The following is a 13,535-nucleotide window of genomic DNA, read 5'->3' on the forward strand; positions in this document are numbered from 1 at the left end:
AGGTTTCCCTCCAAGCCACACGCCCATCCCGACCTGAAAATAGCGTCCTTCACTGTTGCTGGGTCAGATTCCTGGACCTTCCTTTCGAACAGCATTGTGGATGTACCTACACCACAGCGACCAAATGGGTTAATTAAAACAGCTCACTGCCACCCTCTCAAGGGCAATTAGGGTTCGGCAATAAATGCTGGCCTAATCGGTAACGCCTACATCCTGTGAACAAGTAAAAATATGTACATGTTATCTTAAAGGGACAGCTGATGCTAAACATAGTTCAGACTTGGTAACTACTTTCCCAAGGTTGTCCCTTAAATGTTTTGAAAGGGCTTATAAGATATAAACTATCTCCTTGTTATATCACATACAGTGCCTTGCATGATATCTTAAAATAGTTTATCTGCTGTCAGCAATGTAACTGCTATTTCACAGCCAAATCTTTATATTCTAATTCTGATCACAAATTCTCATCACAAATATAGCACCTTTTAATGTAGTAAAATGTGCCAAGGTGCTTCACAGGAGCATTATCAACAGATCCTATTCTTAGCCATACTGTAATAGAAAGTTGTTGAGTAAAATGCAAAAGACTCAGATAAAAAGAATGGAACAATGGAAATCAGATGGTGGGTGTTCATTTGTCCAATTACTATGCCCTTTGCTTCGAAGTAAGAGTGATGATGCTGTGGCTTGAATGCAGGCAGTGTCAGTTTGCATGGTTTATGTAGTCTGCGAGAGATTAAGACATGCAAGACGCTTTAGCGTTTTTTCCCAGACATCCTGTACCAAAATCTCATAACGTAATTTAGATTCAATATATTTGGCCACTATAATGTCAAAACTTTCTTTGGCAGCCTGTAGTGGTTAGACATATGCTGTTAATATCATCTCTTGCCAATCCGCTGTTACATAAATAGTTCATTTTTTGTTGAGTGCCAGGATTACCACATGTAAAAGCCACAAAGTATCTGTGCATCTTTACCCTGTAAAAATTGAAGGAGACAGTCACTGTCTCTGTCGGGATCAGTCTGTATGACCCCGCTTTATGCAATCTTCCCCTTCCTAAACTGCTCCCATAATTACTTCATCTCACTCTCCATGGTCTTTTGTTCCCCCATTCCATATCATAATGTGATCACTTGTCTCCTTTTAAGACTTGCCTTTGGTAGCTTCAATATTTTGTAATCTGGTACTGGATGAGCTGAAATATTCACCAACAAAATTTTGGGAAACCAAAACCATTGACTTCAGTTTCTGCCTCTGTTCCCGAGCAACTGACTCCATCCCTCTCCCTAGTTATTGTCTGGGGCTGAACCATACTTTGTGATTCATTTGATAACGAAGATGAACTTCAGACCATTTTCATTGCCTATTCCACTTCCATAACATTGCCTGGCTTCATCTCTGCTTCTGCCCATCTGCTGCTGAAGCTCACACTCTTGCCTTAGTTACCTCTAGACTTGACGACTCCAATGCATTCCTGGCCGACGACTCAGTCTTCTACCCTCCATAAACTTAAGTTTATTGAAAGTCCATCATACCGGGACCAAAGAAGAACCAGGCAACGTGCCTCAATGACTACCGCCCGGTGGCCCTGATGTAATGAAGTGCTTCGAGAGGCCGATCATGAAGCGCATCACCTCCATACTCCCGGAACGCCTTGACCCACTTCAATTCGCATACCGCCGCAACCGGTCCACATCAGACGCCATTTCTCTGGCCCTACACTCATCCCTGGAGCATCTCGAAAACAAGGACTCCTACATCAGACTCCTATTTATTGACTATAGCTCCGCCTTCAACACCATAATCCCAGCCAAGCTCATATCAAAGCTCCAAAACCTAGGACTTGGCTCTCCACTCTGCAACTGGATCCTCGATTTTCTGACCAACAGACCACAATCAATAAGAATGAACACCAACACCTCCTCCACAATAGTCCTCAATACCGGTGCCCCGCAAGGCTGCGTACTTAGCCCCCTACTCTACTCCCTGTACACACATGACTGCGTGGCAAAACTTGGTTCCAACTCCAATTTTGCTGACGATACGACCATAGGGGGCCGGATCTCGAATAACGACGAGTCAGAATACAGGAGGAAGATAGAGAACCTGGTGGAGTGGTGTAACGACAACAATCTCTCCCTCAATGCCAGCAAAACTAAAGAGCTAGTCATTGACTTCAGGAAGCAAAGTACTGTGCACACCCCTGTCAGCATCAACGGGGCTGAGGTGGAGATGGTTAGCAGTTTCAAATTCCTTGGGGTGCACATCACCAAAAATCTGTCCTGGTCCACTCACGTCAACGCTATCACCAAGAAAGCACAACAGCGCCTATACTTCCTCAGGAAACTAAGGAAATTTGGCATGCCCACATTAATCCTTACCAACCTTTACAGATGCACCATAGAAAGCATCCTATCGGGCTGCATCGCAGCCTGGTATGGCAACTGCTCGTCCCAGGACCGCAAGGAACTTCAGTCGTGAATACCGCCCAGTCCATCACAGGAACCTGCCTCCCATCCATGGACTCCATCTACACCTCCCGCTGCCTGGGGAAAGCGGGCAGCATAATCAAGGATCCCTCCCACTCGGTTTACTCACTTTTCCAACTTCTTCCATCGGGCAGGAGATACAGAAGTCTGAGAACACGCACGAACAGACTCAAAAATAGCTTCTTCCCCACTGTCACCAGACTCCTAAATGACTCTCTTATTGACTGACATCATTAACACTACACCATGTATGCTTCATCCGATGCCAATGCTTATGTAGTTACATTGTATATCTTGTGTCGCCCTATTATGTATTTTCTTGTATTTTCTTAAATTTTGTTTAATTCCCTTTCCTTTCCATGTACTGAATGATCTGTTGAGCTGCTTGCAGAAAAATACTTTTCACTGTATCTCGGTACACGTGACAATAAACAAATCCAATCCAATCCAATCCAAGTCCTCGAGTCCATATCCTAATTTGTACAATGTCTCATCTACACATTACTGACGTACTCACTGAACTATGTGAACCCCAAGTCTGACAATGTCTTGATGTAAAATTCAGATTCTTCTTTTCAAATCCCTATGTAGTTTTGCCCTTCCCGTCCCTATCTCTGTAATCTTAACCAATCCTCCAACCCTCTGAGATAGCTGTTCTCTTCTAATTCTGGCATGTTCAGCATCTCCAATTTTAATTGCTCCACTGTTTCTGGCAGTGTTCAGTTGCTGAGGCCCTAGTTCTGTAATTCCCTTCCTCAGCCCTTTCAACCTACCTCTTTGTTCAAATATTTTGTCATCTGCTCTAATATTTCCTTTGTTAACTTGGTGACAAATTTTATTTGATAATACTTTGTGAAGCGGCTTACATGGATGAAAATTGTCATTTCCTGTGACCTTTTTATTCACTCAAGGGATGTGGGCATTGCTAACTAGGCCAACATTTATTGTGCATCCCTGATTGCCCTTGGGAAGGCAGTGGTGAGCTTCCTTCTTGAATCTCTGCAGTCCATGTGGTGCAGGTACACCCACAGTGCTGTTGGGGAGGGAGTTCCAGAATTTTGACCCAAAGTGAAGGAATGGGGATATGTTTCCAAGTTGGTTGCTGGAGAACTTTCAGGAGATAGTATTCCTTTGTGTCTGCTGCCTTTGTCCTTGTATGTAGATAGTAGTGATTGTGGGTTTTGAGGATGCTGTCTCAAGAGGCTGGTGAGTTCCTGCAGTGTATCTTGTAGATGGTACACCCTGCTGCCATGGTGTAGCAGTGATGAAAGGAGTGAATGTTTATGGATGGTGTGCCAATCAAACAGGCTGCTTTGTCCTGGACGGTGTCAAATTTCTTGACTGTTATCGGAGCTGCACTCACCCAGAACTGCCATGAAACCCTCAGTTCCATTAAATAACTTGCACTTTTCGCCAATGAAAGCGTTGAAATGAAACATGAATTTAGACTGAAAAACTGTTAAGTGAATCGAGCTAGATGCTGGCAATTGGGAAGATTCCAAACATTGGATGATCAGTTGCTAACCATGATTCTTCATGATTATAGGGAAAACATTGACAGTGGATATGATTTCCATTTTGAAAATGGAATAATGATACCAGCCAAAATATGACTGCTCGTGCTGATTCCTAAGGTGTTCATAATGTACAGGTTTAACTGTATTCCACAATCCCCCTGCCGAACTAAACAGCAGAACCATAGATTATTGGTTCATCCTAGAAGCATAAACGATGATCGATCATTCTGGATCAGCCACTGTGGAACCAGTTCTGTTTTGTTCAGTCAGAAAAAGAACCATATATCCTACCAATTAAACTTATGTTGCTTGAAGTTACCATGACAATCTATCATCTGCTAAAAGTACAATATCTAATTATATATTTTTTCATCACTTAGGAAAATAACATCAGGAATATCCACTGCCTGGAATTAGAAAATCTGTGTATTCTTCTGCTTAATCACAATCAGATAACTTCCATTCATGGCCTGGAGAACTGCAGCAACCTACAGGTTCTTGAATTATCACATAATAACATCACTCGGATAGGTGGGCAACTTATGGCTGCTATTCCTCTGGTTTACTTGCAATGTGTTCTCATTTGATTTTGAAAGCCTCACTATTAATGATGGAAGCTGTGTCGTATAAATGAAACCTCAATGCATGTTCTAATTACTTTGAAGCATAATTTGAAACTCTGACCCTTAAATTGGGTCAAGATGAGCTTCAAAAGCCAGTCCTTCTCATAAATCTACAAAACTCTGATTTTATTCTCTGCGCCGCCATTGTACATGAGAAGCCCATCAAAATATGTGAGTACTGTATGCAAAGTCCAAGCTTGCACAAAGTATACTCTGTCAGAATGGTGAGATTTTTAGTGCCTATGCACTTCTTTAGATTTGTTGATAGTAATTCTCTTTATCACTGTCTCCCTATCCAGTACTTAATTCAGTTTGTGTATGTGTTTTTGCACAAAATCAGTCAGGTAGAAATTAGGTAGGTCAAGATGTAAATTTTATCCTACCCCCTAGGAATGCTGAGTTCAATTGTGAGAGGTGTACTTATAGTGGTGGAATAGAATTCCTCTACTACTTCCATGGGGCAATCGATGGACCGAATGGCCTCCTTCTGCATTGTAAGGATTCTATGGATTCTATTATGTAGTGTTCTACCAATGGCAAAAGCAAGCACTGATAAAAATCCACTATTCAACATGAATTGGAGTATTTGGCAGCCCTCAGATGTTTGCTTTTTCGGCTGCATCCATTTCTGCACTGTATTATTTTTTATCTTTATTTGCTATTTTCTAGGTGGTCTGGAATCTCTTAAGAAACTTCAGAGGCTTGCTGTGGATCATAATCAGTTGATAAGCACCAAACGTTTAAGTGCAACTCCTACCCTTCTGTACCTTGATTGCTCCTTTAACTATCTTGACAGCTTAGAAGGCATTGATAACTGTGGACTTCTTCAAAGCCTGAAGTTACAAAACAACAACCTTTCTGAGGTAAAGTACAGTAATAGCTTTTTAAAAATCTGTTCTAAAGTAAGGTGAAGTCACATCTAGCAGCCTTGTGCCCTCTATGTTTCAGAGCTCGGCAACGAACAGGGAATAAATGATGGATAGCCAGCATTGAGCACAAGTAATGTTGCTAAAAGATTTGGATGTTGCTGTAAACTGCAAAGGGAAATCTCAAATAATACATTACTAGGCTTTGAGCCCAAAAATTAGATGCCTAGCTTGAAATCGCTCCAAGGCATTCATTTCATAAACAGACAGCTTAATATTTAATTGGATCTTTTCATTCAGTTTTAGGTTGAGATTTTGTTGGAAATGGGAATGCCAACTGTCAGGACCCTTCATATTCTCGTGTGATGACTACTGCAGTGCAGGATTAAATATCATGAAATAGATTTTTCAAAGTTCTTGGGAAATAATTATGTTGATTGCCAGAAAATTTTCTGCTCAGTAAATATGTTATATTTCAGTCTAGTTCTTAGAGACCAATAATTTGCTGTCAATGTTACTATGGATTTATTGGCATGCTTCATTATTTATGTACAAGTGCCAAACTAACTTCAATCAAAGACAAATCTGTGCTTAATCATGGAAATCCAAACATTTTAAACCAAAATAAGTTACCTCCCAAAGATGCAATTTGCTGTATTTGGACAGTAAATGGGAACTAAACTCATCATCAAAAGTTAAGTCACTTCTATTTCTATCAAAATACATCTTTGGTGACATAATTAGTGTTAATTACCACCGGCCAACTTCACTGGCACTGAAAATGAACAATTATAGATGTCAAATCCTATTTGTTCAAGTTTTAATAGTTTGTGATTTTAAAAATTACAAATTTAAAATTATTATTTTTTTTTCCTTTTGTCTCCTCTCTCTAATCCAATCTTTTTGTTTCTTTATATTTCTCTCTGTACCTAATTTGGCGTTGTATTCACCTATTCTTATTTAACTTTGCTTCTCAGTCCTTGTGCTGTTAATTTTACAGTCTTTCAATTTGATTAAGGGGGTGCACAGTTTACTCAGATATCAGGGCCGGTATTCTCCGCTGGCATGATTCTCTGTTATGCCGGCGCCCGGGGGCTTCGCGACGGCGTGAGACTGCCCCACAATGGGAAACCCCATTGACCGGCAGGCGTAACGGAGAATCCCGCCGGCCGGTCGGGGCAGAAATGTGGCATGGCGGGGTGGAGAATCCCGCCCAGATGTCTGTTTTGCCTCACTTCAATCAGCTCCCACTTACAGAAACTTGACATGTAACCATTGTAAAATCCTAAACATGGAAGGACCCTCACACAGTAAATTATGGTGTATTTGTGTTGTAACTAAACATTAATGCAGAATGTATCAATGTTTAGTTACAAGTCAAATAAGCCATGAGAAGAACTATTTTGAAAAGCAAAACATGCTTTACTGGCTTTTTATGATTATAAAATGCCAGCTTTAACTCAGTGGCAGCATAAGTCAGGAATTTGTAGCTCTACTCATGAGGCTCAGGCAGATATTCTAGGCTGCCACTTTGTGCAATACCGAGGAAGTGCTGCACTCTGAGTGCCATCTTCGATGAGAAATGATATTAAGGCATTACATGGAATTCTCCTATCTGGGACTAGGTCCTGTGGCGGGGGCGGGGAGTGTTTCCCTCTGCGGAGACCAACAGGAAACCATGCCATATTTTCCGGTCCCCATCTCATTAATTATGCATCCAGTTTTTTGCACCATATCCTTCGGCTGGGCAGTCTTGATTACACGGATCCCACCATCATATCGGCGTGCCATATTGAAAAGGCACCCAAAATCTCTGGCCCACCATGGACCTCCTGAAGAAAGAAGCTGGACCTCCAGGAACATGCTGAGGTTAGAAATTAGGTTGGTCAAGATGACGCTGAAGCAGGAATATCCACCTGATAGATAGTACCCCACCCACTGCTGTGGTGTTCCAGGGTCATTGGTAGCCTTCACCCCAAACTCCAGAGTCATCACCAGGCATTTTTCAGGTAAGTCTCAACTTCTGCCTGCCACGTTGTTCCAGATGTATTCTGTATTCTGGACTAGTGTGTTTTCACAATGGCATCGAGGAGAACCAGGCGTGGAGAAAGGATTCCGGTCAGGCCTTCATTTGCATCCAATTAGTGGGGTGCAAATCAGTTTCACATCGGCCATCAGCGGTTTACGTTGGCATAAATCTGATTTTTGGGCCTCCCACTGAATTCTCTTTCACACTCTCCCTCCCCAGCACACCACTGAATCTGCCGGAGGAGGCATGGAAGAATTCAACCCATTATATTCCCTCTAGTGTAGATGTAAAAGATCTTATTACACTGTCTCAAGAAGAGCGAGGTATTTCTTTGGCGACTTGACCAACATTTTGTCCTCAACAGATATCATTAACACGTTATGTGATTATTTATTTAATTGCTGATCTTTTTTGTGAGCATGTGTGTAAATTCACTGCCGCATTTGCCTGCAGTAGAACAGAAACTGAAATCAACAATGATTTAATTGTTTGTGATGAATTTTAGGATATCCTGAGGTAACTTAAAATGTAAAATAAAACAACCTCAAATGAGCTCCTACTTGTGTGCTTAATGCAAATTTGTTCATTTTTTTTATATCCTTATGTCCCTTCCATCCATCCAACATGTAGTGGTATGTAAGCAACATCAAAAAAATTAAAAAGCAGCTTATATGAGCCATTCCACATATTCAATATTTAAAGTTCCCTGACCTAAACCAACCTGTATTTTTCATACTTAGTATTTTTCAAAACTACTCCCACAATGTGGGCATCATCCAGCAAGACTGCATTTATTGGCCATCCCGAGTGCCAGTTGGCTTGAAACGAGGATAATGAGGGTTTCTCGTTGAACCAGTGTAGTCCGTGTTGTGATGTACTCTCACTATGCAGAGAATATATCACACAACTTCCATCTGTGTATAGCTAATTAAGCTGTTTCATATCATTGATCATAGTATTTGTATTTTGAGTTATTAACAGTGGCTATTTAGCAGAACATTTTTTGAAGCTCCTGTAAAAATGCATTCTAATCTGCATGCCCTTCAATATTGTTGTTTGCCATGTAGTATTCCCATTGATGCTGGCCTGATTCAGTTCGAAAGGACGGTTTATGGCATGAGGTTATAATGTTTGTAAGGTGAATGCATATATATATACATATTACAGACACACTGAAACATCCCTTCTCCTTTGTCGTGGAAATTATAATAAAGAAAAATTCTTCGAGGTTCGATTTAAGGAAATTTATTTGCACAAATATATTTGCGGAGAGAGAGTGTTCCGGCTGCATAGCCAGTGCACCGCACTCTGAGATTTAATTGACGGAAGCATGGCCGTGATTCTCCCAAAGGGAGACAAAGTGCCGACGCCGGAGTGAAACCCGGAGTTTTTCACTCCGGCGTCGGAGGCCACTCCTCGCCCCCTATTCCTCGCCCCCTAGGGGGCTAGGAGCGGTGGCGCGTCAATTTTGCACGCCGGGCCTTGACGCTTGCGTCAAAGCGGCGCCGCAGGAATGACGCGGCCGGAGGCACCTAAATGACGTCACATGCGCAGGTTGGCCGGCGCCAACCCGCACATGCGCGGTTGCTGTCTTCCCCTCTGCTGCCCCGCAAGACATGGAGGATTGATCTTGTGGGGCGGCGGAGGGAAAAGAGTGCGTCTTTCAGAGACGCCGGCCCGACGATCGGTGGGCAACGATCCCGGGCCAGACCCCTCCTGAGCACCCCCTGGTGCTCTATCCTCCCTCAGCCCCCCATAGGCCCCACATGCAGCGGTCGCGCGATGTTCACGCCAGCAGCGACCAGGTGTGGTTGGCACCGGCGTGAACCGGTCGTATTAGGCAGGTTGCTCGGCCCATCCGGGCCGGAGAATCGCCGCTTGACCGGAGCGGCGATTCTCCGAGCGGCCTGTCGCAAAAAGGCGACACGCCGTTTTGGGGGGGGGGGATAATCGCGTGCGGGTGCCAGGGCGGCGTGGCATGAATCGCCCGGCCCTCCCGTGATTCTCCCACCCGGCATGGGGTCGGTGAATCGCGTCCCATATCTTTATAGGTGAAATGACAGCTAGAAGTAAACAGCCATGTTTATATTAAATAGTCCTTGGAATGTACGTAAGGTGAAATACATAGTACGTATGTTCTTGCCCTTGGCCAAAAACAAATCGAGTACACATTTTGTTATCTTTTGGAGGACAATGTGTTATCATAATAAGGCCGAGACCAAAATATTAAGCAGTATTTCGGTTATGTTACCTGACCTACTTATTTTCGTTCAAAAGCAGTGTTAAACTATATAGTCAAGCATTTCCCAGCATGCTTCTAAGTTGGCAACTCATTAATTTCTCTTCCACAATTCCCTCCTTGTTCATCTTTTGACCAGCACCGTTTATTAAATTATTGTGTCCTCCGTAGAGAAGGGTGGTTAAAATATAAGGGGAAATGAGTCCTTCGAACACTGGTTAGCAAATAGAGGGAAAGAGGCTATCATGCAAGGGGGCCAAGAAGCATTTAACCCCCAGGAAGGATGTATCCCACATAGCGACACCTTCCCCTATTAGGCAGACAGACACTCTGCAAATTAGGAGCGGTAATACATTGCATTGATAATGGAATGTTTATAGAACTGCCTCAAATATGAGCTCGCCAGCTGCAAAATTTAATAACGTCTGAGCCTGCACCCGATCGCTCTGTATCAGTGTTGTATGCTGGCAGCTTAACGTTAACCCTTACAGCACCATTGTTTAAAAAAAAAACATTTTAAAAAACTGCAGGAAGTCTTAGAAAAGGTTATTGACCCTTGGGCACAACTATTAAAACACCTGATAGAGTCCAGATGAGAGAATATCGTGACCCATTGCACGGCTTGGTATACTTGTGAGATGAGCACGCTTACAATTTACAAACGCAATGACACTTAGGAAAGCAGACCTCATTGCATATCATTCCTTTTTATTTTTCGGTGTTGTGGGATTAGGAATGTTAGTGCAGTTGGCCCATAGTAAGAGGGATCTTTTTAGGATGGGTTTAACTTCAGAACCCCATTTAACATTGGCCGTAAGACATCCTGCTAAGGCAAAGCAAATAGAAGAACCGATCAAAGAGGCCAAAGGAAAAAAGTAATACATGGGATTTATATTGAAATGGACGGACAAAATTGCCTGATAGAATTTTATGGCAAACAGGAGGGCAAAGTGACCTGGAAAGAGGAGCAATGGCCCGCTACATGTGAAAGACAACAACCTCCCCGAGAGGGCCATCATTTACTCCCTTCAATCCTGGCCCAGGTACTGGCACATCTATGGTCCCAACATAAAAACATGTTGGAAATTTACATTCTGCCCCAGCGCATAGGGTGCAGTTAGAGAAGAACGTTGCCCTGCCCAGCTTAAAACTATACAGGTTGGAAGCAGAAAAAGGGATAGAGGGAGTGATCAATGCACTATTACAGCACGGGTGCTGAAGAGAACACAAAGCCCCTGTAACACCCCTATACTCCCCATTCCAAAGGTAGGAAGACCCAACGAGTGGTGGTTTGCGCAAGATCTCAGAGCTATCAATAAAATTGTTATCACTATTGCTCCATTGGGGCCAGACGCAAATGTCATTTTGTCTTCTATACCACTAACAACGGATACTTTCTCAGCCTTTTTCTCCATATCATTGCACCCGGAAAGTCAATATCTATTTGCTTTACATATCGGAATCAACAGTATTAAAAGAGACTTGGACGAGTGCCAGTTGTCTGCAGGCTCAACGTTCCCTTAATATGATGACGATTTATTTATAGCCTCAGAGGGAGGGTTAGTTTGTCAACAGAATACCCTTTTGTTATTATCGTATCTGGCAGAAAGAGGGCAGAGGGTCTCAATGAACAAACTACAATTCTGTCAGGAGACAGTTCACTATTTGGGATTTCAGCTGCAGCAAGGACAGCAGAGGCGTGGGTCTGAAAGCATATAGGCTGTAGCAAGGGTTCCAACTCCGCGCATGGAAAAGGAAACCCTTACCTTCCTCGGCATTGTGGGCTATTGCAGGCAGTGGATACCGGACTATAGAGAGATAAATGCAGTACTGCGCCAGGCTACTCTACAGACGCACCTTCACACCCTGTTACCTGGATCCCAGAGAGGGAGCAAGCATTTCGTAATTTGAAACAAGCCATGATTAGCGCCCCTGCCTTGGGACTTCCTAATTTCAGCAAGCCCTTTACTCTTTATGTGAATGAAGCAGGGTGATTTGCAACAGGGGTCCTGGTGCAAGAGCATGGAGAAGGGAAAATACCCCTTGCCTATTACTCGGTGGCCCTATGTGCTGTGGCAAAGGATATGCCAAATTGCTTAAGAGCAGTAGCAGCCACAGCGGCCATTGTAGAAAAATCAGTTTTACTGCTGCTTAATTCATCCGCAGCGCAGCATTTTACTACGGCTCGACACACTGGGTACGAAGTAATCCTCTCTAAAACCAACTTCACCAACAAGCGAGCGCTAGCTGTCAACCCTGCTACACTCTTGGGATGATTGGGCGGCACGGTGGCTCAGTGGTTAGCACTACTGCCTTGCACCAGGGACTCGGGTTCAATTCCAACCTTGGGTGATTGTGTGGTGTTAACACATTCTCCCCTCTGTGTGTTCCCATTTTCTCCCACAGTCGAAAGATGTGCAGGTTAGGTGGATTGGCCATGCTAAATTGCCCTCAGTGTCCAAAAAGGTTAGGTGGGGTTACTGGGTTACGGGTGTGGGCTTAAGTGAGGTGCTATTTCCAAGGGCCAATGCAGACCTTCTGGACCTCCTTCAGCACTGTAAATTCTATGATTCTATGTGGATGTTACTGGAATCGCAGCATTTGTTACCCATCCCAAAAAACCCTTGAACAAAGTGACTTTTTGGGCCATTTACGAGGCCAGTTAAGAGTCAACCACATTGTTTTTTTAGAAAATATTTTTATTCTCCTTTTTCACATTTTCTCTCAGATTTACACCCACCAACAATAAACAATAATCAGTAGCGAATATGTCAATCCCCATGTCAATAACAACGATTCCATCCTTCCACCAAACCCCAAACATTAGCCCGCATGTTCACATAAACAAATGATAAAAAGGAATCAGGAATCACCCATAGTCACCATTAATACACACAGTCCCCTTTCCTCCAACCCTCCCAACCCTTCCCCCCCCCCCCCCCCCCCCCAACTAACGTTCAATGTCCAGGGCAGAATTCTCCGCAATGGCCGACGCCGTCGTGAAACCCGGAGTGTTTCACAACGGCGTCGGAGACCGCTCCTCGCCCCCTATTCTCCCCCCCCCCCCCCGGGGGCAAGGAGCAGCGTTTCGTGAAACTCGGCGGGCCGATAATGACGCGGCTGGCGGCGCCTTAGTGACGTCAGCCGCGCATGCGCGGTTGCCGTCTTCCCCTCCACTGCCCCGCAAGACGTGGCGGCTTGATCTTGCGGGGCGGCGGAGGGGAAAGAGTGCGCCTCTTAGAGACGCCGCCCCGACGATCGGTGGGCACCGATCACGGGCCAGTCCCCTCCCGAGCACAGCCGTGGTGCTCGATCCCCTCTCCGCCCCCCACAGGCCCCGAACTTACCTTTCGCGCTATGTTCACGCTGGCAGTGACCAGGTGTGCTTGCAGCCGGCGTGAACAGGTCGGGAACGGCAGGCCGCTCGGCCCATCCAGGCCGGAGAATCGCCGGTCGCCGTGAAAAACGGCGACCCGCGATTCTCCAAGCGGCGTGTCGCATTTTAGGGGGGTGGGAGAATCGCGGGGGGTGCCAGAGCAGCCCTCCCGCAATTCTCCCACCCCGCCTGGGGAGCGGAGAATCGTGCTCCCAGTTCTTGAAAGTGCATAATGAATAATGCCCATGAATTGTAGAACCCCTCCATCCTTCCCCTCAGTTCAAACTACACCTTCTCAAGAGTCAAGAATACCAACCGCCTCCGCCCCGCTACGCCAGGGCACAGGGTGGAGAGGCGAAGGCTACAACATCCGCCTCCGCACCCGTTTCCAAC

The 13,535-nt window shown here is 44.5% G+C and overlaps 1 protein-coding gene across 4 annotated transcripts in view; it reads left to right on the forward strand.

The window, feature by feature from the left end:
• lrriq1 (leucine-rich repeats and IQ motif containing 1) overlaps positions 1–13,535 on the forward strand; it is a 281,000-nt gene that overhangs the window by 86,066 nt on the left and 181,399 nt on the right. For all 4 annotated transcript variants that reach the window (XM_038780687.1, XM_038780683.1, XM_038780684.1 and 1 more), the window contains exons 10-11: positions 4,390–4,540; positions 5,302–5,495. In XM_038780687.1, the coding sequence (XP_038636615.1) occupies positions 4,390–4,540; positions 5,302–5,495 (345 nt within the window). The remainder of the gene's footprint in view (positions 1–4,389; positions 4,541–5,301; positions 5,496–13,535) is intronic.

This window comes from Scyliorhinus canicula, chromosome 20 (assembly GCF_902713615.1).
Source record: "Scyliorhinus canicula chromosome 20, sScyCan1.1, whole genome shotgun sequence".
Classification (NCBI taxonomy): Eukaryota; Metazoa; Chordata; class Chondrichthyes; order Carcharhiniformes; family Scyliorhinidae; genus Scyliorhinus; species Scyliorhinus canicula.